This window comes from Haliotis asinina, chromosome 12, assembly GCF_037392515.1.
Source record: "Haliotis asinina isolate JCU_RB_2024 chromosome 12, JCU_Hal_asi_v2, whole genome shotgun sequence".
Taxonomy (NCBI): Eukaryota; Metazoa; Mollusca; class Gastropoda; order Lepetellida; family Haliotidae; genus Haliotis; species Haliotis asinina.
In genome coordinates this window covers 8317755-8344208 of record NC_090291.1, presented here as the reverse complement: position 1 = coordinate 8344208, position 26454 = coordinate 8317755, and the positions used below count along the sequence as shown (strand labels likewise).

The 26454-nt window shown below is 41.7% G+C and overlaps 3 protein-coding genes across 3 annotated transcripts in view; 1 reads left to right on the top strand and 2 right to left on the bottom strand.

The window, feature by feature from the left end:
- Positions 1-2796, bottom strand: part of LOC137258027 (transmembrane protein 143-like) — a 41390-nt gene extending 38594 nt beyond the window's left edge. Inside the window, exon 1 of the mRNA XM_067795563.1 lies at positions 2691-2796. Within this exon, the coding sequence (XP_067651664.1) occupies positions 2691-2762 (72 nt within the window). The 5' untranslated portion in view covers positions 2763-2796. The remainder of the gene's footprint in view (positions 1-2690) is intronic.
- Positions 2786-13447, top strand: LOC137258033 (DNA replication complex GINS protein PSF2-like). The gene is made up of 5 exons (XM_067795572.1): positions 2786-3020; positions 7714-7828; positions 9276-9375; positions 10559-10685; positions 11174-13447. Exons 1-5 carry the CDS (start codon positions 2931-2933, stop codon positions 11294-11296), a joined length of 555 nt encoding a protein of 184 aa, XP_067651673.1. The 5' UTR covers positions 2786-2930; the 3' UTR covers positions 11297-13447.
- Positions 13448-13690: 243 nt separating this feature from the next.
- LOC137258026 (genetic suppressor element 1-like) overlaps positions 13691-26454 on the bottom strand; it is an 87362-nt gene continuing 74598 nt past the window's right edge. The window contains exons 6-16 of the mRNA XM_067795562.1: positions 25494-25679; positions 24381-24599; positions 23691-24034; positions 23434-23579; positions 21296-22094; positions 20393-20602; positions 20059-20166; positions 19138-19392; positions 17159-17353; positions 15894-15997; positions 13691-15745 (exon numbers count right to left, since the gene is read on the bottom strand). Coding sequence (XP_067651663.1) covers positions 15650-15745; positions 15894-15997; positions 17159-17353; positions 19138-19392; positions 20059-20166; positions 20393-20602; positions 21296-22094; positions 23434-23579; positions 23691-24034; positions 24381-24599; positions 25494-25679 — 2662 coding nt within the window. The 3' untranslated portion in view covers positions 13691-15649. The remainder of the gene's footprint in view (positions 15746-15893; positions 15998-17158; positions 17354-19137; positions 19393-20058; positions 20167-20392; positions 20603-21295; positions 22095-23433; positions 23580-23690; positions 24035-24380; positions 24600-25493; positions 25680-26454) is intronic.

Below are 26454 nucleotides of genomic sequence, written 5' to 3'. Positions count from 1 at the left end.
AGAGGGATCTTAAGGCACACCTAGAGGGCAACAAGGGCTCTGAGGGTGTATCAAGCAGCACTGAGAGGACATCAAGAGGGCAATAAGGGACAGTGAAGGGACCACAACAGAGCAAAGGGCAATTCGGGGACCACAAGAGGCAACAAGTAGCACTGATCAGACCACAAGAGGCAATAAGTGGCACTGAGGGGATTACAAGATGCAACAAGGGGCACTGAGGAGACCACTAGAGGCAGAAAGGGACACCAGGAGAACAACAAGCAGCACTGATGGGGCCTCAAGAGAGCAACAAGGGCTCTGAGTGGGCAATAAGGGGCACTGAGAGGACACCAAGAGGGCAATATGGGGCACTGAGGGGATCACAAGAGAACATGGGGCACTGATGGGATCACAAATGACAACAAGGGGCACTTCTGGAACGCCAAGACGGTAACGGGGTATCCTGGCACACACCAAGAAGCAATAAGGGGCACTGAGGGACCACAAGAGGGCAACAAAAGACAATGAGGGAATCACAAGAGTGCAACAAGGGGCACTGAGGGCACACACAGAGGGCAACAAGTGGCACTTAAAAGACCACAAGAGGCAACATGGGAACACCAAGAGGGCAACCGAGATGCTGAAGGGACCACAAGAGACAACCACAGGGCACTGAAAGGACACCAACTGGGTAACAAGGAGGCACTTAGGGGGTAAGGGGTCTGTGATTGTGGTGGGTGTGTACACAGAGCACATTCAAACGTTGGCCCAAGGAAGTTTTATTTAATGAACTCCACTAAAAACTAATAGCTTTCCAGAAAGAGTACTTTATAAGTTGTCCACTGGTCCCTCGAGGACCATGGGCTCATGTACCCTCGAAGTTTGTTTATGTTTATAACTCTCTTATGTTTATGTTCATGTACCCTCGAGGTTTGTTTATGTTATAAACATAAACAAACCTTGAGGGTACATGAGCCCATCATTCCTGCTTGACAACGGTACAAGAATCTGCACCGAAACGTAGCAATCAGGCAATAAAGAAGTTGTTATCCATACAATTTGTCCTATTTGTACCGGAATTTCAATTTCAAAGCTGTTTGAAGTACTTCTGTTAAATGCGAGGCAGATGATACTATGTAAACAGATTTAGAGTTATCTCTCTTCCATTGATAATTTCCGTGCTTCATGATTCAATGGTATTCGAGGCAAAAAAGTACTACCATGAAGCACCAGAAGAGTTTGGAATTCCAAGCGGTGTACATTGAAAATAATGCATCGCCTGTATGCGGATTACATTGAAAATAATAGAACAGTTCTTAGCCAATCAGAAAGCGACATTCATGTGTGAGGCAAGATAATGATGTGTACACCTCTCTTCCAACACACGAGAAGACATGGATAAAGTTTCCTCGAACATATGATGGTAAGTGTTTCATACATGGGATAAGTGTTTCTCCTAAGATCAGTGACACCTGACATCCAGTTATGTTTCTGTCACTGTTTTATTCATAGGCAAAGGGCTGGATATATAAGGCTCCCTGGCCACTTAGCAACATTTCTGATTTGTTATTTAAGAAATATATAAAGGTCACACAAACCAGAATTATCCATTGTAAATTATGTTTCTGTCATAAACAAAATTTTACCTAATCAAGAAAAAGGATTGTGGGACATTAGATGAACAGACTATTTAGTGCTCCTATTCTTGCCCTCAATGTTAAATTTCTGGGGAAAGTCAAGAAAAGTGTAAGTATTTCACATCACTGTGCTGGGCTTTTTTGCAGCGCCTGTCAGTTATTTACAGATGGTTATTATTTTGAAAATCAACTATTCTTTAATACTGTTTGAGTCATTTGTGATATATAAGGCCTTAAATATTGTTTTGAAATATGCATAATATATTAACTAACTGTTTTCAGAAATATGTTACATTTTTGCTGAGCCTGCCTCAAGCTTTCATGAGCTGTTCAGGCTAGGCACAGAGAGAGAGCACATACATGTCATATACATGTAACTGACTTGCTGTTTCATGGATAAGTATAAGAGCCATGTTAAGTACTGAGGACTTAGGTAGACATTGGGCCAATGATGATTATATAATGTTAGTGCAGTGTTGGACAAACAGTCTAAAAGACATTGGCATCCAATGTTGGCCCAATGTACATGCTATCTTTGTACCTATGCTTACACAAAGAGAGTCACACATATCTTCAATTACTTTTTTACAAGCATACAGACACTAATGAAGAATAGGAATGTTATGGTAGGAACATAATGGTATCGGAAACTCGCCTCCACGTGATAAAGACTGGCACATGCCTATATCTACACTGAAAGTACTAAACCTTCTTGTTCAGTAATACAAAAGTTCCTGAGAAAGTGGGGTTTTCCTATTTCACCAAGTTAACTTAGGGAAATAACGAAACTGGGTTTGACGTTCAGAATTTATGGTGTGTTCGTTCATTTGCTATTTATTTGACTGTATACATGGACATATCATCCATGCTATGGTTTGCCGTTACAATTTGTATCAAGTTATGGGTTGATGCAGTCGTATTGTTTTTTCATCATTATTTCTGCCAGTGTCATGTTCAATGTCAAAACAGTGTCTGGCGAATATACAGCCATGTAAAACACAAGTGCCTGTTACGAGGTGAGATGCATATCGCCTCAAATATTTCCAAATGCAAAAAAAATTAAAAAGTTGTTACTTTTCCCCTCTCAAATCGAAGCATATACTGTCCCCAGAACCCGGCTTCTCTTCGAAGCAAGGAGGCTGCCATCTTTAGCCAGTGCCTCAGCGCATAATGCGGAAGCGGAAATAGAATGTGTCCTTCACCTTCTAAATATTTTGCGGGAAAATTGACATCGCACTAGTACGTAACTGTTGTGTATATAATATATCATATTCAGAGAGGAAATGGTGTAACTCTGTGACTTCGTTTGTAGCCATGGACCCGGCAGAAGTGGAGTTTTTGGCCGAGAAGGAGTTGGTGACGATCGTACCGAACTTTTCACAAGATAAGATCTATCTGATCAGCGTAAGTGGGCATAAGTCAACAGTCTTATAGATTTTACAGATCGACTGCTGCTTTGGGTTATAGCTAAGAATGCAGGTAAGGAAGTCACGGGAAAAGATCGCTGGAACAAAGTCACAAACATTTACTCTAGTAAAGTAATATATTGTATCAGTGGACGGGGGGGGTGGGGGGCACATTGTTGTGTACTGTGAATTTACTGTCTACTGTGGAATTTATTAAGAGCATCAAAGGCGGTTTGAAAATATTATTTCAAGGACACATGTACAGTAAGCGTGCAAGTCATAAGAACAAAATCTGGTGGAAATATACAAAGAGGTCCAGTATATCATGGTGAAAGAGGGCATGAAACACCTGCATTCCATCAAACCCGAAGGACCCGATGCTATCGACGACCTGTGGACACACTTTGATCGGGTGTACATCAGTGGGCATCTTCCCATTATGACTACTCCCAATCTGACTACTAATTAAAATACACATATAATGGACCACCTCTGCACTTAATGTACTGTACCCGTATAGCAGATTATTCCCAATTTGGAGATCACTCCTCTACAACCCAAACTAAGGTACTTGGAAATTTGATTGATTGTTTTGAAACTTCCCAAGCTATGATAATCCTTCTACTCTGATCAAAGATATAGATACTCACGCTTCATCCATACTTTCATTTGTTTTGAAAACCGGACATATTTGGAGATCACTCCTGTACAACCCAAGCTAAGGTAATCCCTCTACTCTGATTATGATGTTCGTAATCATCGGCACGACCTCGATGTTCAGATGTAAACAAACTACAGGGGCATGACTTGTGACGCTCTCCTAGAGTGACTATCTTTTCCTAAAAACATAAGCTATTGCCCCGACAACACCTCATACCTAAACGCATTCAACACGGGTGGTCAAAGATGGATAAGTATAAAAATGTAATGGTAGAAACTAAAAACAAATCTCACCGAGACGGGTGCTTCTTCCAACGACGCCATGTTTTGCTGCATGAGTTTCCGCTCGCGACCGAAAAATCTCCGAAGATGGCCGATCGTGTTTCCAGTATTACAGACATTGCTTCCGATAGGGCCGATGTATTTCAGTTATTACCGCTAAATTACCGATATCGCTGCAATTGTTTCGCGAGTGGGCTGCGTTTGTTTACATTTGAGATGCAATTCCTTCAAATTTGCTGTAATTCCTTCAATTACCTAGGGGGGTCTGATATAAGACCCTGTTACTCGTATTTTGATTTAGCTATGGCTGGTGTTCAGTGAGGAGCCCGACAAGTGTTGCATGCTGGATTTCGGTACAAGTTGAATAAGTCTGGAAGTGGAAATGTGTCTGACTACTGGAAATGTGTTGTTCCTAGGTGTAGAAGCAACTTGTCAACAACTGGAGAGTGCATCAGAGCAGTTACTGGCGAGCACAATCACGGGCCTGACATTTTATACCTGATGAATTCCCTAACACATCAGTTAGAGGGTGTTACTTTCATTACACGCAGTGCTTGTGGTGCAAAATTCAGGACCTAGGGCTTGTGACAATGTACAAAGAGAATGATGGAAAAGTCAACCATTGATGGAGGGGAAAACCACTGGACTGGAACAAGTTGTATATTGGACGGGTAGTCAAACTGGGAGTAGTCATAATGGGAATGAACCCATCAGTGGATTCTACTAAGATAATCCTCGTACCAATAACACTTGTGAAGGCTGGAACAACAAGTTCCACAACTTGGTTGCCCAGAACCACCCTTCTGTGTGGAGAGTTGTAGAATGGTTCAAGAAAGGACAGGCTACAGTAAGAACTATGATTGCTCAAGACGCTGTGGGCAATCCCTCCAAGAAGATGGTAAAGACCAAATACATCAGACTGCAGTGACATCTTCAGAACTTGTGCAGGGACCAAGTTAAGTGCAAATCTGTCCCAGAGTTTTTTATGGGGTTAGATGAAAGATTTGATCTCATTTTTGTGGAAGTTGCACTGGCTGAGTGGGCTGGGCGACTGACTTTGTGTGCTGGTGATTAGGTGCCTGACTCTGAGGGTGCGGGTTCGAATCCCAGAAGGGACTCAACCAAAAAAGTACTAGAATTTATACTTAACTAAGAAAGTGAAATCCCAAATATAACATGTTGCAAAGGGTGCTATGTTTTCACGCTGCTCTTCAGCACAGTAGATGTGTTTTCTGTCTAAACATTCTGCAAGCTGATTATCGGGTATGGGATGCACTCTCCAATCACTGTCGGCAGAGTAGACATGTCTATTATCTAAACATACAGCAATCCGATTATCAGCTGATGACAAACATTCCAATCATTGTTGGCAGACTGTTAGCATTCCAGAATAATATTTTCCAAAGAAAATTTTAACTGGTGCCCTGATTTCTTTTTACCTTCTTAAGGTATATATACAGTAATTGTTTGTAAAGTTAATGTTTGTCGGCGAATCAGACAATATTCAGACAAAAAGAAAACAATGCTCTTGTAAAACAGCTTTCTCTGTCTAATTCATCAAATCCATTGGGTTGCACTGAATTGTGAATGTTCATTTGAAGGTGCAGTCTAAGTGCACTTATCCTCTGTACTTTTCATAACACTCCACTTCTGAGTGTAACAAAACCTTGTGGGAGGTTGCATCAAGTAACCTTTGAGATTGACCAATCAGAACACAGCTTACCAAATCGCGAAAGTGCATATTCGCACATACCTTTTTAACTTTTTAGCTTTAAAAGGTTCGTACCCGAATAATTCCGAAAGCTATTTAGCGCACTCTTGCTTCCGGGTGATATACATGGCGTACATACAACCATGACAACGGTGAGTAAACAGTCGCTGAAAATAGTGTTTTTGGCAATATTCAAGGATGTTTTCTTGCAGAAATATTAGCTAATGGTAACCATGCCAACAGAAACCCAAAAGCGTATATACTGCAGCTCAAATAATTGTGTAATAGTATATGCAGATTTTTGTTAGTGGAGAGATCTGTGTGGAGTGACCTGAATATTTTGAACGTCCTTCTGATCCCTAAATAGTAGCTGTTGTCTGATTGGTTAAATGTATTTAACCGTCTCGCGTTTGATTGGATGGTCATTGGTCGCTCAAAGGTTACCTGATGCGACCTTCTACTAGGTTTTGTTAGACTTAGTGGTAGAGTGTAACGAAATACACTGAGACTAAGTTTACTTAGACTGTTTGAAGGCGGTGAGTGTTTTGTTAATTACTATGTCGGAGGTCCACCTTATCCTTCTCCACTTCTAGTAGTTCCACTTCTTGGCTGGTCTGCTTGGTTGAATGTTGATCATACTTACTTAATATGACTGTTTCTTATTTCACAAAACTAACACTTTTCATTTACACTAATATCATCATATTGATGTTCATCATGAAAATTTTAGTTGGCTTTGTTTTTTTCCATAAGATTTGTAGCCATTTTCGCCAGGGCAAGGTTCCATTATGTCCAAATGGTGCCGTTTGCGGCAGGTGCCATTTTGCTGTGGTAGCGTTTTAGCCTGAACCCACTGCTTTGCCCTCTTATTTTCCTGTCTGCGTTAGAGGATTACTCATGAATTGTGAGTATTTCTGTAAACCAGGAGTCACGATGATCACCAACACACATCAGGGGATTGGTGCACTTTATTCTGATCTTAAATATCTGCTGACCATTTCAATGATTTATAAAATATGGATCAAACAGAATAATTGATTTAAGAGGTTACTTTTTGGGGGCACAGCATAAATCATGGACCAGTCCGTATTTCTGGCACACCTTCCAAGGATGTACAGAAAAACAAAATTTAGCAAAGAAAACAACCATTATGTATCACTGTCCCTTTAATATTGTGTTGGTTGGCTCAGGTGTCTCTTATAGGCAGGTTCACGAATCCCGTTGCAATTCAGCACCCCTTCCTGATCAAACATTGGTTCCACTTTACATAGAGTTAAATAAACCCTTTCAAACCTAGGGGTTAGTTTTGTGTTATGGTCTGGTATAAAGACAGTAAATATTTTTCTGAACAAAAATATATTTTCATGCTAACAATCCTCATAAACAATATGGTACTGATTGTAATCTCTGTTGAGACCATGAGATTCTGCATGTAGACAGTGGTTGGGCAATAGCTGTTGTCTGCTGTGGTAATGCACCACCGTTTGCCACAGAATGCTTAGTGATGTCCACACGTAAGATGGCAGTTTTCTCTATTGGGGTACTGGGGTATTACAGAGACCTGAATGAACAGTTCTGATGATCCACAGACCAACTTACAGCAGACATTGCATGTTGCCAGGGTCAAGGGGATTTGTTTTGGGTGTACAATTCGGTTCACCTGCCATTTTCGATGGTTTTCTGATTTTTCCAATAACATCAAGTCCTGTTGTTAACGAATGGCTTTTTAAGGTAACAGGACATTGAGTCCTGTAAGTTTCAGATGTCTGTCTGGCTTACTGAAAATTAAACAAATTTCTGATTTAACATTTCTTATTGACATTGAAATTATTAAGAAATGTAAGATTTATAAAAATCAAACAAGTGTGACGTATCACATATGACAACTTCAGTCATTCATTGTGAAATATACAGACACTGGGGCTGGTGGTTTGGTAGACTTTTTCTGGACTGTCAATGTATCAGCCAGATTTGTATGAAGGTCAAATGTTCTTCATGAACACTGCTAATAAGTGCTGTCTTCCATGCGTGGTTGTAGGGAGATGTCGGTCCGTTCATCCCAAGCATTCCATTGCAAGTGCCGCTCTGGATGGCAGTCAACTTGAAACAGCGTCAGAAATGTAGAATTGTGCCCCCTGAATGGATGGATGTAGGTGAGTATACTCAACACAAGGTATCACTGTAAAGTTGTATCTGTCCCGTCTAATTATATCATAACATCAGCTACACTGAAACAGCTATCTAGATAATAGGTGAAACCACATTATCAAAGGGAGCTAACTCTAAACTAGAGACGGGACAGACTGGAGACAGAGTCATGTCTGAAAACAATTTAGATTGTCATTTTCATGTGTATTAATTGCAGCAATTTGCTTTATGATTGCTACACGTTTTTCATTATTGCTGAATTGTGGATCACTTACTAGCCGGTTGTTAGAGGGTGTCGGAAGTATGCCCTCATTATGTTTCATTAATAATGAATCAAAGAGCTTTATCTGATATCAGATGATGAACTGATATGTGAGACAATAATGGTGGGCAATTTTATATACATTGCTATTAGATATAAAGCGTTTACGACAGTATCAGTAACTATAATGTATATGTAAGTGAAAACAGAAATGTATCCTCACTTGGCTTTTTCTCAAAAGAGTTCTTTGTGAGTAGGCCAACATTTTTTAAAAAATGACTAAAACTACAAATTTTAGTATTAAATAAACATGTCTTAAGTGTAGTTATTTCGCCTGATTAAGGAGCCAAAATTAGCCCAGAAACATTGTGTTGTAGATATTAAAGAAGTTGTAAACCCATACCACATGTAAGTCATGTTAACTTGCAACTTCTAAATGCCATTCAAGCATCTAATGCAGGTAAAGAATGAAAACTGATCTCATTGACAAATCTTTAGGCATCCAAATGTGGGCCCACTTTTTATTATTTCTGTTTAGTGATTCTCTGGGTGGACCCACTTTTTATTATGTCTGTTTAGTGATTCTTTGAGTGGACCCACTATTTAAGATTAGACTGAGTAAATATACTCTCCCTATCTTTCAAAATTACATTCAAAAAACATTTTAAGCGAGACATTTGCACATACCTTTTGAACCTATACCTCAGAAAGGTTTGTACCAGAATGATTCTGAATGCTATTTTCCATTTGATCACTACCAGGTAATGCACATGGAGCACGCTACAATACTGTCAACAGTGATTTAACAGTCGCTGAAAATAGCGTTTTTGTCAATATTCAAGGATGTCCACTTGCAGAAATATAAGCTGATTTTAACCATGTCACCAGAAAGCTCTAAGCATATATACTACATGTCAAATACCTGTGTTTTATGTGGATTTTCGTTTATTGAGGGATCAGTGTCAGTGACTATCGAATTTCTTCTAGTCCAACCAAACCCTAAACAGTAGCCACTGTCTGATTGGTTAAATGCAAGTGGCTTTTCTACCAGGACAAATGAGAATTTCATGCTGTTTCCCATTCCTCTGTAACAGTGAGTCATGACTGCAGGAAAGCTCTCCCAAATAAGTATGTGATGAAGTCAGATCAGTTTTTGTAACTTTACTGACAAATGATATTTTCTATTTCAGAAAAGTTGGAAGAAAAGAAACAAGAAGAAATAGACAGCAAGTTCTTCACAGCTATGCCAAGCCAGTTCTACACTGAAGTCACACAACTACTGCTGCAGTGGTAATAACACCACACCTGTAGATTAATTTGTATGACCACACCTGTAGTGTGATTTACATGACCACACCTGTAATGTGATTGACATGACCACCCTTGTAGTGTGATTGACATGACCACACCTGTAGAGTGATTTACATGACCACACCTGTAGTGTGATTTACATGACCAGACCTGTAGATTGATTCACACCACACCTGTAGTGTGATTTACATGACCACCCTTGTAGTGTGATTTACATGACCACCCTTGTAGTGTGATTTACATGACCACCCTTGTAGTGTGATTTACATGACCACACCTGTTGAACTCGAGTTTACTCATTTACTACTTGTACCACGGCATGTGTATCCATCTCAGGTCATGTGAGCTAGTATCTTGTATTAAAGGCAAGCATATAAACTCATAATAAGGAGCTCCCTGACTGACTTATGCGAATGTATGTGACCAGTAACAGCAAATGACAAGACTCATAATAGTCTCGTATCATCTCCTGGAAGTGAAACACTAACTTTATGATCAATCATTTATCGATGAGTGATTGTTTTGATAATCCAGGAAAATTCAACCAATGCCCAACACTAGTATTCATAGCTTTCGTATGTAGGAGCAGTACCAAATTACACTTATCTGCACTACCAGTTGTCCGACTTACACTTTTGTGGGAGTTGTGTTTGGCTGGGCAAATTTGGTGGCTGACTTTGTGGGGTCTCAATTAATTGTCATGTGGGTTATGGAACCATACGTCATGTCTTCAAGTTGCGTTTCTATCAGTCTGCACCACACCAGACCTTCCTGTCTGAGCCACTGTGCGAGGAAGGGATGTGTGATCACACAAGGTGCATTCATGTTTTACAGTTTACAGGCCTGTAGAGGTGAAACTTTGTATGAATGATCACAGCTATGGTGTCTCAGAATCCCTATGCAAGTTGATACAAAACAACCATCACATCTTTGAAGTTCAGGTGAACCGCTAAGCAACAGAAGTCTCTGTGAACCTTGCTCAGCAAGTTTTGCTTAACATGTGATTAATGTTGACAAATTAGTTAACCCAGAAATCTTTACATAAAACTGCTGTGATTATATCCATGACATACATTGCAGTGCCTGTCTCCCATGACATGCTTCAGTGAGAATGACTCTATGACATCCTTTGCAGTGGTTGTATTCTTGATGTCTCTTGCAGTGCTACAGATGACATCCCTCGGGCAGACGAAGTCCGGACACTGATTAAGGATGCTTGGGATCTTAGGATAGCCAAACTCCGCAGCAGTATTGACATATTTGTTAATAGTGATGCCACACATGCGAAGGTGATTTATTGATTCTACTTACATACACAGAAATATATAGTTTTCCCAGAAATTACTGACATAAATATGCAGTAGCTGGTTGAATCCCACAGAAGCTGTAAGCGTGTAAGTAGAGGCAGTGGTAGAGTTATGTGACCTAATGAAGTGTTAAAGGCAGTGTTGCTCTACAGTGTATAGTTATGTGGCCTAATGAAGTGTTAGAGGCAGTGTTGCTCTACAGTGTATAGTTATGTGGCCTAATGAAGTGTTAGAGGCAGTGTTGCTCTACAGTGTATAGTTATGTTGCCTAATGAAGTGTTAAAGGCAGTGTTGCTCTACAGTGTATAGTTATGTGGCCTAATGAAGTGTTAGAGGCAGTGTTGCTCTACAGTGTATAGTTGTGTGGCCATAAGTGATAAGACAAGGATATTGCAAAGTTTCAACAGTTTGCAAGAATTGCTACCCTTGGCCAAGGAATTTATTATATGACTAACTTGCATATTTTTCAGCTGAACTTTTTGACATTAATGGAAATTAATACTGGTCGTCCATTCCTGACAAAAGCCCTAGATCAGATGCACCTTCTCCGAGCAAATCTGACTGGGGGTGGTGTTCGGGCCACGCAAGACTAAAGCCAAGACCTTGACAGTCTGGGGGTGGTGTTCGGGCCACGCAGAACTGAAACCAAGACCTTGAGAGACTGCAACTCCAGCCAGAGGAAGATGTGGAATGAGGACACTAACATTCACTTGCTGTTGATAAATCAGAAGTGATTCCTCAAATATTGAAACCATGGGCTATGGTGAATCAAAACTGTTACTGACACATCTCCCCTCCATTTCTTCATTGATAATCACCCTTCCTTTTGTGAATTTTCTGTACATGAAGTGATGTTTGTAATTGTGATGGTCATCATAATTGTTTTACGTGGTCAATTATGCTCCCCTGGAGGCAATGATGCTTCAAATAGCCCATGTAAACGCTGTTGTATACAGTACACATTTATCAAAATGTGATGTTCAAGAATGAATAAACTTTTGTGTTTTTGTCCTCTTTTAACAATAACATATGAAAGACTTGTGACTAGTCTTTGTTGGAACACCAAAAACTTGTGGTTAATTAATTAATACTGAGTGAATAAAAGCTGCGACAAAGTCATCTGCCTCACTCTCTCGTGCCAGCGAAACCACAAACAGCTTATATAACTGTTGCCAAAGCATTGCAGCAAACCAGAAGTGACACAATGTGAGGAAGGATTTTTAGTTTGTTGTATATAAAGTGTGTAACAGGCTCAGCACTTTGTTGATTTCTCGATGCCAGCAAAGACATGCTGAATCATGGTCGAAATTTGTGCACTGTTGTCAAAAAGGTTGATTCCAAGTAATTAAATGTTAAAATGAATAGTTTTAATGATGGGGTTTCATTTAAAAAGATGCCAATCAGTGATTTATGTATTTGTACCTTCCTCAAGCATATGTGATAAGAGCAGCCAGTACATTTCATTCGGTCAGTATGCAGCTGAGAATAAATGCATACTTGGAAACATTCAGTTTCCTTCTTACTACAAGGTAAAAACTATGACACATCAAGACCTGCAGGAAGACTAGCATCTTGCAGAGCATAGTTCGCTTAGTACCAGTTTCACAGTGTGTTACACATTGCAGGCTGGCAGTGGGATTCAGTCCAAAGTCGGTTTTGATTAGAAAAGTACCCGATGCTTCAAATGTTGTCAGTGCATGGCACACTATGCAGTGTTTATAGTGGTTGTCAGCACATGGCACACTATGCAGTGTTTATGGTAGTTCTCAGCACATGGCACACTATGCAGAGTTTAGAGTGGTTGTCAGCACATGGCACATTAAGCAGTGTTTATAGTGGTTGTCAGCACATGGTACACTATGCAGTGTTTATAGTGGTTGTCAGCACATGGTACACTATGCAGTGTTTATAGTGGTTGTCAGCACATGGTACACTATGCAGTGTTTATAGTGATAGCACATTAAGCAGTGTTTATAGTGGTTGTCAGCACATGGTACACTATGCAGTGTTCATAGTGGTTGTCAGCACATGGCACATTAAGCAGTGTTTATAGTGGTTGTCAGCACATGGCGCACACTATGCAGTGTTTATAGTAGTTGAAAGCACCTGGCACACACTATGCAGTGTTTAGAGTAGTTGTCAGCACATGGCACACTCTGCAGTGTTTATTGTAGTTGTCTGTGCATGGCACACACTCTGTAGTGTTTATAGTAGTTGTCAGCACATGGCACACACTATGCAGTGTTTATAGTGGTTGTCAGCCCATGGCACACTATGCAGTGTTTGTACTGGTTGTCAGCACGTGGCACACTCTGCAGTGTTTATAGTAGTTGTCAGCACACAGCACACTCTGCAGTGTTTATAGTGGTTGTCAGCACGTGGCACACTCTGCAGTGTTTATAGTAGTTGTCAGCATGTGGCACACTATGCAGTGTTTATAGTGGTTGTCAGCACATGGCACACACTATGCAGTGTTTATAGTAGTTGTCAGCACACTATGCACTGTTTATAGTAGTTGTCAGCACACAGCACACTATGCACTGTTTATAGTAGTTGTCAGCACATGGCACACTATGCAGTGTTTATAGTGGTTGTCAGCACATGGCACACCATGCAATATTATCCATTATTCCCGTCTGAACTTGATACAATAATGTCATTGTCCAGTGTTTGATGTTTGATTAGAGTCATATTGTAAGGCTTTTTTGAACTTGTGAATTTCAGAATACAATTGTCAATTGTCATGCACATTTCATTGTTGTTCTTCCAACAGACTGATTTCTAGGCTACATTCAGTTTAAACTTTGAAATCACTATATCATATATGTGTACAACAGTCCTTGGTAATCACAATGGCTTTTGGACATTCTTGCACAAAAGTTCTGGATTGGGAACAGTGATCGCAATGGTTCTGTGATATCCCTGTGTCTGGATCCAGAGCAGGATAGTCCACAGCAAGGTACACCACTTAATAACCAACACAACACTTTGTACATTAGAAGGATCGTTTTTAATGCTTTTTTTTCAAGGAAATGTGACAGGAATGTGGCCTACAGACTACACATCAACACATTGTAGAAACAATTAGGAAACATACATGATTATCATCAGGAGTGACTCGCCACACTTCACTACTGTCTACTACACAGAATCATAAATAAACAGCACAGCTGCGCCACATGTCCACACATTCAGACTTTGGAATCCCAGTGTTCCTTGCTTTGTGTCCCTCCATACCTAACGTGCAATGCATGGACACACCCTCAGCAACTTGCAGAAATTTTGTAGAGGGAATCGGCATCCAAAACTCAATGTCTGAAAACATTCTACATGGACACTAAAATTTGACTCAAAAATAATATATATTGCACAAATAATTCAAGAAACAAATTTCATAAATAAAACAATAACTTGTATTTAAATTATTTTGAGTGAAATTTCCCAAGTACTTGGTGTTCAGTACTTGACATGTGTTCAATTACTCAGTATTAATAAATTACTTAATGTTTAATGCCTTGCTGTGTTGTGTTCAATTACTTAGTGTTTAATACCTTGACACTATATATGTTCAATTACTCAGTGTTTAATACCTTGGCATGTTTCACTGACATCACTACTACCTACAATACTTCACATATTGCTTGGAATAACCAGTAATACTATTGCATGTTGTACATCTCCCAAAACACTGTCTTGTAAACAAGAAAACACGAACTAATCATGCCATGTTTATTGTATACTTATTCCTTATCAGCTAGTCAATAATGTTTCCCTAACAGCATTTCAATATTCATGTGCTAGTCTGAAAAATTCACAAGCTTCAAGACGTACTCCTTATCTTTAATCATAAAAATGCTTGCACAAATTTCTGCTTGAGATTTCACCGGAAGAAATGATTCACAACAGATAATTCAACCAGACTGCATGACCACTCACATGTCACCTATCTACAGGACCAGTCACCTGTCTGAAAGGACCATGCATGTGTGACCTGTCTACAGGGCCAGTCACATGTCACTGTCTGAAAGGACCATGCATGTGTGTCCTGCCTACAGGGCCAGTCACGTGTCACCTATTTGAAAGGACCATGAATGTGTGACCTGCCTACAGGGCCAGTCATGTGTCACCTGTTTGAAAGGACTGTACATGTATGACCTGTTTACAGGGCCAGTCACATGTCACCTGTCTACAGCACCAGTCACGTGTCACCTGTTTGAAAGGACTGTGCATGTATGACCTGTTGACAGGGCCAGTCACATGTCACCTGTCTACAGGGCCACACACGTCTTCACTATGTCAAACAAGATCTCCAATCACAATAGGCAATATCATTTCCACCATTTCCTTAAGTCTTTTGTCAACCCATTAACACACGATTTATTCTGGGAATTGAAATATATTTCATTTACAGAATACTTTCCTGAACTGGAACAGGTGTGTAGCAATATTCACTATCTGAGAATAAGGCGGTGTATGTGCAAGTGATCACTGAAAGGGACAGAACTCTGCTAGGACATGAACAGAGACAGCTCAACTATCACATGGTGCCATAAGGCCGCAGGGAATCACAGATATGTCGATGATGTCATATGTGTCACCCAGACACACACGATGATGCCATAGTTGTCAGAGACAAGTACAGTCTTCCCTCCTGCCAATCACGTTCATTCTCAACAACACTTCCAGCTGTGATATGTCGCAAATTGAAATCTGAGGGCACATTTTCATTAGTAACCACAGTTACCTTGAACTAGTTTACATGGCATCGCAAGATTGCCATGGTAACTGAGTATTAATCCATTGCTGCCATCAGCGTGGAGTTAGTTTCCATGACGATGAAAGAGAGTGACGGATGAGAAAGATATGAACATTGCTGAATTTGATCCCGTAGAAATTGAGTAGTATTGACGCTGTTATACACAGTGACATCCCAAGTGCTGTCAGCATCACCTCAGGTACTTGAGACATCTCTTCATGCTGTCTATTGCACTTTGAGCTTGGGCTCGCTCCCCCTCTACATGCTGCTTTGCATCAAGGAGACTCTGAAACACATGAAGTAAACTCAGTGAAACACAAATAACACTGGTCAAGGCTGTGAAAATGGTGTCTGTTGAATCCATAAAACACATCCATTAAATCTGTGAAACTGACATTTAAATAATAATGCTCCCTACTGAAGTGGGTACATACCGATACTCTATGGCTGAGTCTCTCAGCTGTTCGGTTGAGGTCCATGTTATCAGCTCTCAGTCTCCGACAACGGTCTGTCAGTATGTGGCGCTCCAAGCGCTGCTCTGTAAAATTACAATCACTCGTCAAATATGACAATTACTGTGTTTATATCTGCACTATGTGTTCTGTCACTGAAGTGAATAGTTAGTTTATTCTGCACAAAATCAATAATCATTTCCTCCCCATTCCCACTTTGCATATAATCAGCATGCCCCTCATCACTGTGATAGTCTTGTCAGCATCGCCCACACAAGGAACAACGAACTAGCTGGCCTCAAACCACACCCACCTTCCACACATGAAATAACGAACTAGCTGGCCTCTAACCACACCCACCTTCCACATGGAACAAGGAACTTGATGGCCTCTAACCACACCTACCTCCCACACATAAAACAACGAACTAGCTGGCCTCTAACCACACCCACCTTCCACACATAGAACAAAGAACTAGCTGGCCCCTCACCACACTTTCCTTCCATATATGGAACAAGGAACTAGGTGGCCTCTAACCACACCCACCTTCCACATGGAACAAAGAACTAGCTGGCCCCTCACCACACCTTCCTTCCATATATGGAACAAGAACTAGCTGGCCTCTAACCACACCCACCTTCCACATATGGAACAAGGAACTAGATGGCCTCTAACCACACCTACCTTCCACATATGGAACAAGGAACTAGCTGATCCCAAACCACACCCACCTTCCACATATGGAACAAAGAACTAGATGGCCCCTAACCACACCTTCCTTCCATATACAGAACATGGAACAAGATTACCTCTAACCACACCCATCTTCCACACAAAGACCAAGGAACTAGCTGGCCTCTAACCACACCCACCTTCCACACAAGGACCAAGGAACTAGCTGGCCTCTAACCACACCTACATTCCATATACAGAGCAATGAACAAGATGGTCTCTAACCATACTTATCTTCAACACATGGAACAAGGAATGAGCTGGTCTCTTGCCACATGCTCCTTCCACATACTGTACAAGGAACTAGCTGGCCCCTAACCACATGTACTTTCTATAAACGGAGCAAGGAGTTAGGTGACCCCAAACTACAACCACCTTCCATGTATTGAACAAGGAACTGGCTGGACATTATCCACATCCACCTTCCATACATGGAACAATGAACTAAAGGACTGTAACTACACCCACTGTCCACACATAGATCAATTAACATTCAGTCCCCAAACCACACCCACCTTCTACATATCTTTGATAGGAGTCAATTATGGCTTCAATACCCGGCCAGCGGAACCCTGGATTGGCCCCATAGTCCGAGATGTCTGTTTCACGTGTTGAACCACTAGATTCACCTGATGCATTGTTGCGTAGTGTTGGACCTTGTGACTGTTCAAGAGGTCTTGAGCTGTAGGACTCTTCCTGCCCTCTGGCCCCTGTAGAAACAACAAAAATGTCATCTCACACAGCCATGTAAAACCTGGTCTACAGAAGTGATGATGTATTTGCAACACCTGGCATTCAGAAGTGATGATGTATTCGCAACACCTGGCATTCAGAAGTGATGATGCATTCGCAACACCTTGCATTCAGAAGTGATGATGCATTCGCACCACCTGGCATTCAGAAGTGATGATGCATTCGCACCACCTGGCATACAAAAATGATGATGTATTCGCAACACCTGGCATACAGAAGTGATGATGCATTCACAACACCTGGCATACAGAAGTGATGATGCATTCGTAACACCTGGCATTCAGAAGTGATGATGCATTCGCAACACCTGGCATACAGAAGTGGAGATGCATTCGCAAAACCTGGCCTACAGAAGTGATGATGCATTAGCAACACCTGGCCTACAGAAGTGATGATGTATCAGCAACACCTGGCCTACAGAAGTGATGATGTATCAGCAACACCTGGCCTACAGAAGTGATGATGTATAACAACACCTGGCCTACAGAAGTGATGATGTATCAGCAACATCTGGACTATAGAAGTGATGATGTACCAGCAACACCTGGCCTACAGAAGTGATGATGTATCAGCAACATCTGGCCTACAGAAGTGATGATGTATAACAACACCTGGCCTACAGAAGTGATGATGTATAACAACACCTGGCCTACAGAAGCGATGATGTATAACAACACCTGGCCTACAGAAGTGATGATGTATCAGCAACACCTGGCCTACAGAAGTGATGATCTATTAGCAACACCTGGCCTACAGAAGTCATGATGTATCAGCAACACCTGGCCTACAGAAGTGATGATGTATCAGCAACACCTGGCCTACAGAAGTGATGATGTATAACAACACCTGGCCTACAGAAGTGATGATGTATCAGCAACATCTGGACTATAGAAGTGATGATGTACCAGCAACACCTGGCCTACAGAAGTGATGATGTATCAGCAAAAAAACATCTGGCCTACAGAAGTGATGATGTATAACAACACCTGGCCTACAGAAGTGATGATGTATAACAACACCTGGCCTACAGAAGCGATGATGTATAACAACACCTGGCCTACAGAAGTGATGATGTATCAGCAACACCTGGCCTACAGAAGTGATGATCTATTAGCAACACCTGGCCTACAGAAGTCATGATGTATCAGCAACACCTGGCCTACAGAAGTGATGATCTATTAGCAACACCTGGCCTACAGAAGTCATGATATATTGGCAACACCTGGCCTACATAAGTGATGATGTATAACAACATCTGGCCTACAGAAGTCATGAACTGTCTCATAATAGTCTCAACACCTGTCTCAGTATTGGCTAGTTTATGTGCATTAATATCCCATCACTTGCACTGGCTTTGTATGGAATACACCTGAATCAACTTGTGGGCTGCCACGAACTATGAGCTTAGTAAACAGTTATTCCTTCACTGGTTGTTCATTGTGAATACACTAGTTTTTGACTGACATCATGGAACTTTCATATGATAATTCTTGACTTTTAATATGTACAAAAACTCATTAGATGAACATATTTCAAAACTAAAACCCAAGAAAATGTCCTACAATGAAGCAATAAAAACTGAAAACAGGTCTTATTGAAAGTGTAAGCTCTACTTCTTTCAACTTTTCTGTGTCCAAGACTTCCTGAAAGAAGAACAAGGGAACGCAGCCACTGGAGATTTATATTATCAGTAAGATCTGCCCTACAGATGAGACGATGTTTCAGTAGAACCTGTTATTACCTAAACGACTTGCTATCTCTTTTTGTCTTGTTGTCTGGAGAACAGATTCATGGAATTGTTCCGCAAACTCTCTACTGAGCTGGCGATCACGTGACTCTGGGAACACTACTGCACTTGACTTGACATGGTTGGATGGTTTTCCTTGTTTCTGGTGACGTGCTTGCAACTGACTCAGAGATATTTTCGCAGGTTCTGATTGGGATGACATATTTTCCATTTCATCAAATTTCCGTTTCACACCACAACCTGAAGTTTCTGAAAATGTGGGAAAAATCTTGGATTAGAACAGGAAAGTGTATGCTGAAGACTTCAAATAAATGAAGAAATGATTAGGTCTCAGGTTTTGGGTGTGGGGATAAGGTTGAGTAAACAGGCATAGATCTCTTTTGGAGGTACAGTGACCTTGAAAGGTGATGAATGAGCGACTGTTATGCAGTGACAAGGTTAGCTGTATTCCTGTTTCATCACAAAGTGACGATGTCAAATTTTCAAAGCCACCCGGGCATAACAGCACAATTACCACATGACCTGCCATTCTGAGCCTAAAGCTGCTTGGGCTGAATGTCTTCACATGAACTGCCCATCTGTGTCTGTAACAAGCCAGTGACTGCTTGGGCCGAATGTCTTCACATGAACTGCCCATCTGGACCTGTAAAAAGCCACTTACTGCTTGGGCCCAACGTCTTTATATGACCTGCCCATATGGACCTGTAAAAAGCCACTGACTGCTTGGGCTTAATGTCTTTACATGAAATGCCCAGCTGAGCCTGTAATCAGCCACAGGCTTCACATGACTTGACTTTTAAACCAAGTGCTGATGTGGTTGGCCTGATGTAATCAATTACACATCTGACTCATCCATAAACTACAAACTAAAGGAAAAAACACTACGGCGATTATTGTAGTCATACTTCAGTTTACCTGGTAAGTTATCACCATCTCCATTCATCTGAACTCGGTTATTTTCCTCCAGGACTCCCAGCCTCCTCTGTTTCTCCTGCTCACAAAATGTTCTGATTTGGTCCAACTCTGCAAAGAGGATTTAGGTCATGGTGTCAGTGATTCAACTACACAAAGGTACCAGAAAACAGACTTGATGATGCAGAGAACAGATTTCACATAGCAGAGGCCAGGATTGAAAACGGACTTACTGAATGGTATCTATCTATCTATCTATCTATCTATCTATCTATCTATCTATCTATCTATCTATCTATTTCCCAATACCTCCATGTACAAGTGTAAATATAGGCACCTTTCTTCTTGTCTCGACCGAGTGGTCCCAGGTCCATGCTGTGGAGGAACTGGCACTTGTCTGGGTAATCGTTGTCGTGACACAAGGCATCAGATTCAGCCAGACTTGGGTGTGGTAGAGGAGAGCAGTTCTCCTCCTCAACCTCCACAGGGCTGATGCTACGTTCACGATGCAGTTTCCGCCGCTTTCGGAGACGCTCGTACTGAATGTCTAAAACAGACATTATCATCAGAATACTTAGCTCCAAAACCGAGATGTAAATAGATATCCAAACAGCATTGCACAAACCTTGGGGAGCACTTCCTCTCACACTTGGGAAAACTTGCTCACAACATTTGTTTTAGTTACAATCAATCTTGTGTCCCCACAATCAACTGTACAATCAACATCCAATTCTCTTCCCACTTGCAACCTTAGCGCGACTGTAAGATAATTTGCATTTGAGACCACTATCTTAGCTCAGACAGGAATCTTGTACAGTGGAGGGACAAAATTCTTATACTGTTGAGCACTCCAAATATAGAACCAATCGTAGCACTCAACTAGTGTCTCCATCACACTTCTACTTGCAGGAAACAATCATTTGAAGGAAACAATGACTGGGATATCATATCAATATTTTTCAACATATAAACTGTTACAATTTATGAACCGTGAGTTTGAAATTGCAACCAGAGAAATACAATAATTAATCTGCATAAGGTTTGCAGTTTGTTCACACAGTTTAGTGGAGAAATTCATCTTCATTGTAACCATATATACATACATACCATATAGTGAGTGTTTTAAGCGAGTCCAAACTTTTGTTGAGGTGCATAACGCCAGCTAACACCAAACTATCCATCAGAAAATGCCAACAAGGTTACGAACTGACTAGAGCAAACTTCTTATCTTTCAACCCACCTTTCTTTCTCCTAAGTGTTACAAGTCCAAGTTCTCCCAACAGTTTCATTTTAGGTGGAGATGCTTCAAACTTGAGTGGGGGAACTCTTGTGATGAACATCAAATGCTGAAGCCGACGCTCCTCTTCATCTGACAAAGCATCATCTTCGCTGTCACTGCAATAGGTCCCATTGACACGAGAATCACGTAGTTTCTGTTCCTCTATATCCAGTTTACTGCGTACATGGTTCTCAACACACTGCTTCTGCACATAGCTTGTGTCTGAGAATGGTATCAAAGCTCGACTGTCCACACTCTGGGACTCAGCTTTTGGAAGGTGACTGAACTCTGTGGCCAAACTCTTGAAGTCAAACCTTTCAATGTTATGATTACTGTGAGTCATATTGATGGGCTTCTTGAGCTGGTGATGATCATAACCATCTGCCATGGAATTGTCTCTACGTTCCATAGAGTCAGGAAACCTCTCTCTGACGTCCCCATTCTGCTCCCGATCATGAGATCCCCGTCTGTAGGCGGGCACTGATAGGTCGGCTGATTTTGAGTTTTGAAGGTGTTGTGAATACTGGGAGTACTGGGAATCAGCAGCAGGTTTTTCAAACGGTCGGAAGATGGCACCATCAGCTGATTTTTCCCCTCGACTAGCATCACCTTGACCACGGGGCGACACAAGTGGTGGAGGCTGACCTCTATCCATCCCGACAGAACAACGGCTATGGTCAGATTCAGGGTGGTCCACCATATACCTTCTTCCAGATTCACTCATACTTGCTTGGTGACGTACAGAGGGGATGTCGGGCAGCTGTAGGCAAACAACATATTATTCTTTATTATCCGTGTCCACATGGAGGTACAAAGTGCATGCAATTCATACAGTACTAGTTTTGGACCCTTCCAAATTGATAAGCTTTTGTGATATCAGCTTGTGACAGAGTGCATGCAACATGCTAGATGTATGAACTAGGTGTTCGCTGTATGAAAACCTAGAGCCAGGTGCTAGATGTATCAACTGAAGTACCAGGTGTTAGATATATGAACCTGTAGAGCCAGGTGCTACTGTCTGAAACCCTACAGCCAGGTGCTAGATGTATGAACCCCAGGAGACAGGTGCTAGATGTATCAACTAAAGTACCAAGTGTTAGATATATGAATCCCTAGAGCCCGGTGCTAGATGTCTGAACCCCTAGAGCCAAGTGCTACATGTATGAACCCCAGGAGACAGGTGCTAAATGTATGAACCCCAAGAGACAGGTGCTAGATGTATAAACCCCTAGAGCCAAGCGGTACATGTATGAACCATTAGAGTCAGGTGCTATATGTATGAACAATTTGAGCCAGGTGCTAGATGTATGAACCATTTGAGTCAGGTGCCAATTGTATGAACCCCTTGAGACAGGTGTTGCATCTATCAGCTGATAGAGCCTGACGTTAGATTTATGAACAAAAGTACCAAGTAGTAGATGTATTCAATAAATGTCAGTATTTTGGGGTAGAGGTTGTGCTGCCGTACCCTATGGTGGAAGTGATGGTGGTGGTGTGTCTGGCTGTCAGTACATTGGGGTATAGGCTGTGCTGCTGTACCTTATATGGGTAGTGATGGCAGTGGTGTGTCTGGCTATGTTGTATGTCAGTATATTGGGATATAGGCTGTGCTGCTGTACCTTATATGGGTAGTGATGGCAGTGGTGTGTCTGGCTATGTTGCATGCCAGTATATTGGGATATAGGCTGTGCTGCTGTACCTTATATGGGTAGTGATGGCAGTGGTGTGTCTGGCTATGTTGCATGTCAGTATATTGGGGTATAGGCTGTGCTGCTGTACCTTATATGGGTAGTGATGGCAGTGGTGTGTCTGGCTATGTTGTATGTCAGTATATTTGGGTATAGGCTGTGCTGCTGTACCTTATATGGGTAGTGATGGCAGTGGTGTGTCTGGCTATGTTGTATGTCAGTATATTGGGGTATAGGCTGTGCTGCTGTACCTTATATGGGTAGTGATGGCAGTGGTGTGTCTGGCTATGTTGTATGTCAGTATACTGGGGTATAGTTTGTGCTGCTGTACCTTATATGGGTAGTGATGGCAGTGGTGTGTCTGGCTATGTTGCATGTCAGTATATTGGGATATAGGCTGTGCTGCTGTACCTTGTGGTGGTAGTGATTGCGGTCATGTTCCCTTCGTGCTCCAGCTACATCCTGCCATCGTACATCCTTGTTGTAGCTAGACTCGGAGGACCCTCGGCAGCCAGGATCTCGTGGAGTGCCTTGTGTTATGGAGCCAAACTTTGAGGCTGTAAATTAGATAAGTTAATCATTCAACATTCTAATCATTATGAGCTGATTTCAGTTTCAGTCAAATGAAGCCTTCACTTTGGCTTAATGTGTTTCCATCATTGACATACCTTCCTCTTGTCGTGAGTCTCTGACCCGCATATCATCGTGTGGACGACCTCGTAAGTCTTCATGGTGCCGACCTCGCATGTCCTCGTGGTGTCTGCCACGCAGAGGCACAGTCAGCACACTATTATGAGAGTTGGTTAGGTCATTGTGTCTCTCTAATATTTTCTGTCTTTCTCGTTCAATCTCTCTTTGTTGTTCTCTCAAACGTTGAATCTCAGCCTCCCTCTCTCTCTCCTTCTCTCGTTCCTTTTCCCTTTCTCGCTCTCTTTCCTTCTCTTTTTCTCTTTCCCGTTCTCGCTCTCTTTCCCGATCAAGTTCTCGTTGTCGGTCTTCCTCAGCTCTTGATCTGAAGAAAAAAGTATGAAAATACCTCTGAATAAGCAACACTTCAAGACATGAGAACATCTAAACATGGTATGCCTATACAGAATTACTTATCCAGAGGACCAAATGGTTCTTCGGATAATGACATAAACACGAACCCAATATACAATTCTCTGTCAACGTGGCTCTGGGCCAGGGTTCCATTCTATCAGAACACAGCCCTAAGTATGTTCCCCATACCTGCCTGTCTGCACTGAGAACTCCACCCTACAACAACAAAGCTTGGATCATGTTCCCCATACCTGCCTGTCTGCACTGAGAACTCCACCCTACAACAACAAAGCTTGGATCATGTTCCCCATACCCACCTCTCTGCAGACATGGCTGGGGATCTCGGGTCCACCCCAGGGGCACTGGGGGAGAGAAATGGGTATTGGTGCAGCAACTCTGGAGGGTACCGCCCGCCTGCGAGGAGAGGATGCATTCCAGGATGGGGCATCATGGCTCCAGTAGAGCCAGTGGAGGCGAAGGGTAGATAGGGAGGCTGCATCATACGGTATCGCTCCAGCATCATGGGGTCTTCAAGTCTGCAAGAAATTCAGCTTGGTCATCACTATATTCTCTTTGCCAAAACTGGGAACACAAAACAAGGTAAACACTACTTAAACACTTGTATCATGCATTTATGTCTACACTGTGTACCAACTGCTATACTGTATAATGTACCAACCGGTAGATTGTATAATGTACCAACTGCTTGACTATTACAGAGCCACCACTAGACTATATTACATATACAACTGCTAGACTGTATAACATACCAGCTGCCAGACTGATTAATGTACCAACGGCTAGACTGTATTATGTACCAACTACTGGACTATATTTCAGAGCCATTGCTACACTGTATTATGTACCAAATGCTAGACTGTACTATGTACCAAATGCTACACTGTATTATGTACCCACTGCTTGACTGTAATATATACTGACTACTACGGGAGATCGACGACTCATGGCATGTTCAGGATGAGAGTACAGATAGCTTTCATGAAGATCTAGCACTAGTGACAGGATAGGATGTGTAAGGGAGACAACTCGTGGCATATTTAGAATGATAGTATTGATTGGTGTATACCTAGTGTGGGATATGCTATGTAAGGGAGATAACTTCTCGCATATTCAGGATGAGAGTATAGATTGGATGCATGAAGGTCGAGCACAAGTAAGGGATAGGACATATAAATGGCTGTAATTCAGAATGAGGGTATGGATTGGTTGCACTAAGGTCTAGCACAAGTGTGGGATGTGACATGTAAATGGCTGTATTCAGGATGAGTGTATGGATTGGTTGCACTAAGGTCTAGCACAAGTGTGGGATGTGACATGTAAATGGCTGTATTCAGGATGAGGGTATGGATTGGTTTCACGGATGTCTAGCAGCCGTTTGTGATGTGACATGTAAGGGAAGCAATTCCTACCTGTATGCTGGATGAGTGTATGGATGTGGTTGAATGAAGGCCTGTTGATATGCTGCCTGGTAAGTGGCTGGGTCCATTCCAAAAGGAAGGGGAACAGGTGGTCTGATCTCATCCCCAGGACGATAAGGCTGGAACCCACGGACCAAGCCATCTTCTCTGGAACCAGGCGTGGAATGGGGCGTCAGACTGGAACAGGAAAGGCAGTCTTCTTTTTATCAATATATTCAATCATTCTGTTCTTTAAGGTAGACTTACATTCAACCCATGTTAAGTGCAGGTTTCTCCTCCAGATAAGTTTAATTCAGTTGTAATTTAGTTAAATTTCTGTGACCATCCATGTCACAACTGGCCCACCCTGTTACAACTGAACCCTCATTACAACTGACTCATCCTGGTACCCCACAAGTGCAAAGGCGGGACGCAGTACATGGCATGCAGTGCGTCTGTAAATAACTGAGCCTACATGATTTAAGTCAGAGACTGATAATATGAAAAACTTTCCATATCATCAGGATATGCAAGCTGTTGTTCATTTTATTCATTTATCTATTCAATTTTTTTAATGAATCTCCTTGCAACATTGTTACTTCGCTCTTTGACAATTTTGTGGACCTGCTGCCAAAGCATGTATCCAAAAGTTTTCAATAACACTGTGAAAAATGGTATATAATCATAATTCTGCTGATAATACATGATCAGTTGAAATGTACTGAGTGTTTTCAGACATTGTGAAAAGTAACTGATTAGATATATAGATAATAAGCCAGGTAGGTTACTAAAATTATATCTCATTTTGACGTGACTGCTGCCTGGCCGATTATTCGACCTCCAGTGGCTGTTGACTTGTAACATTGTCGGCAAGTACTTGGCCTATGGTGTTGAAGGGGTTACGACTAGCTTGAAATCTCTACAGACGAACTGGGTCTCATATTAGTGAAAGTGTAATCAGAAGGAGAGGACA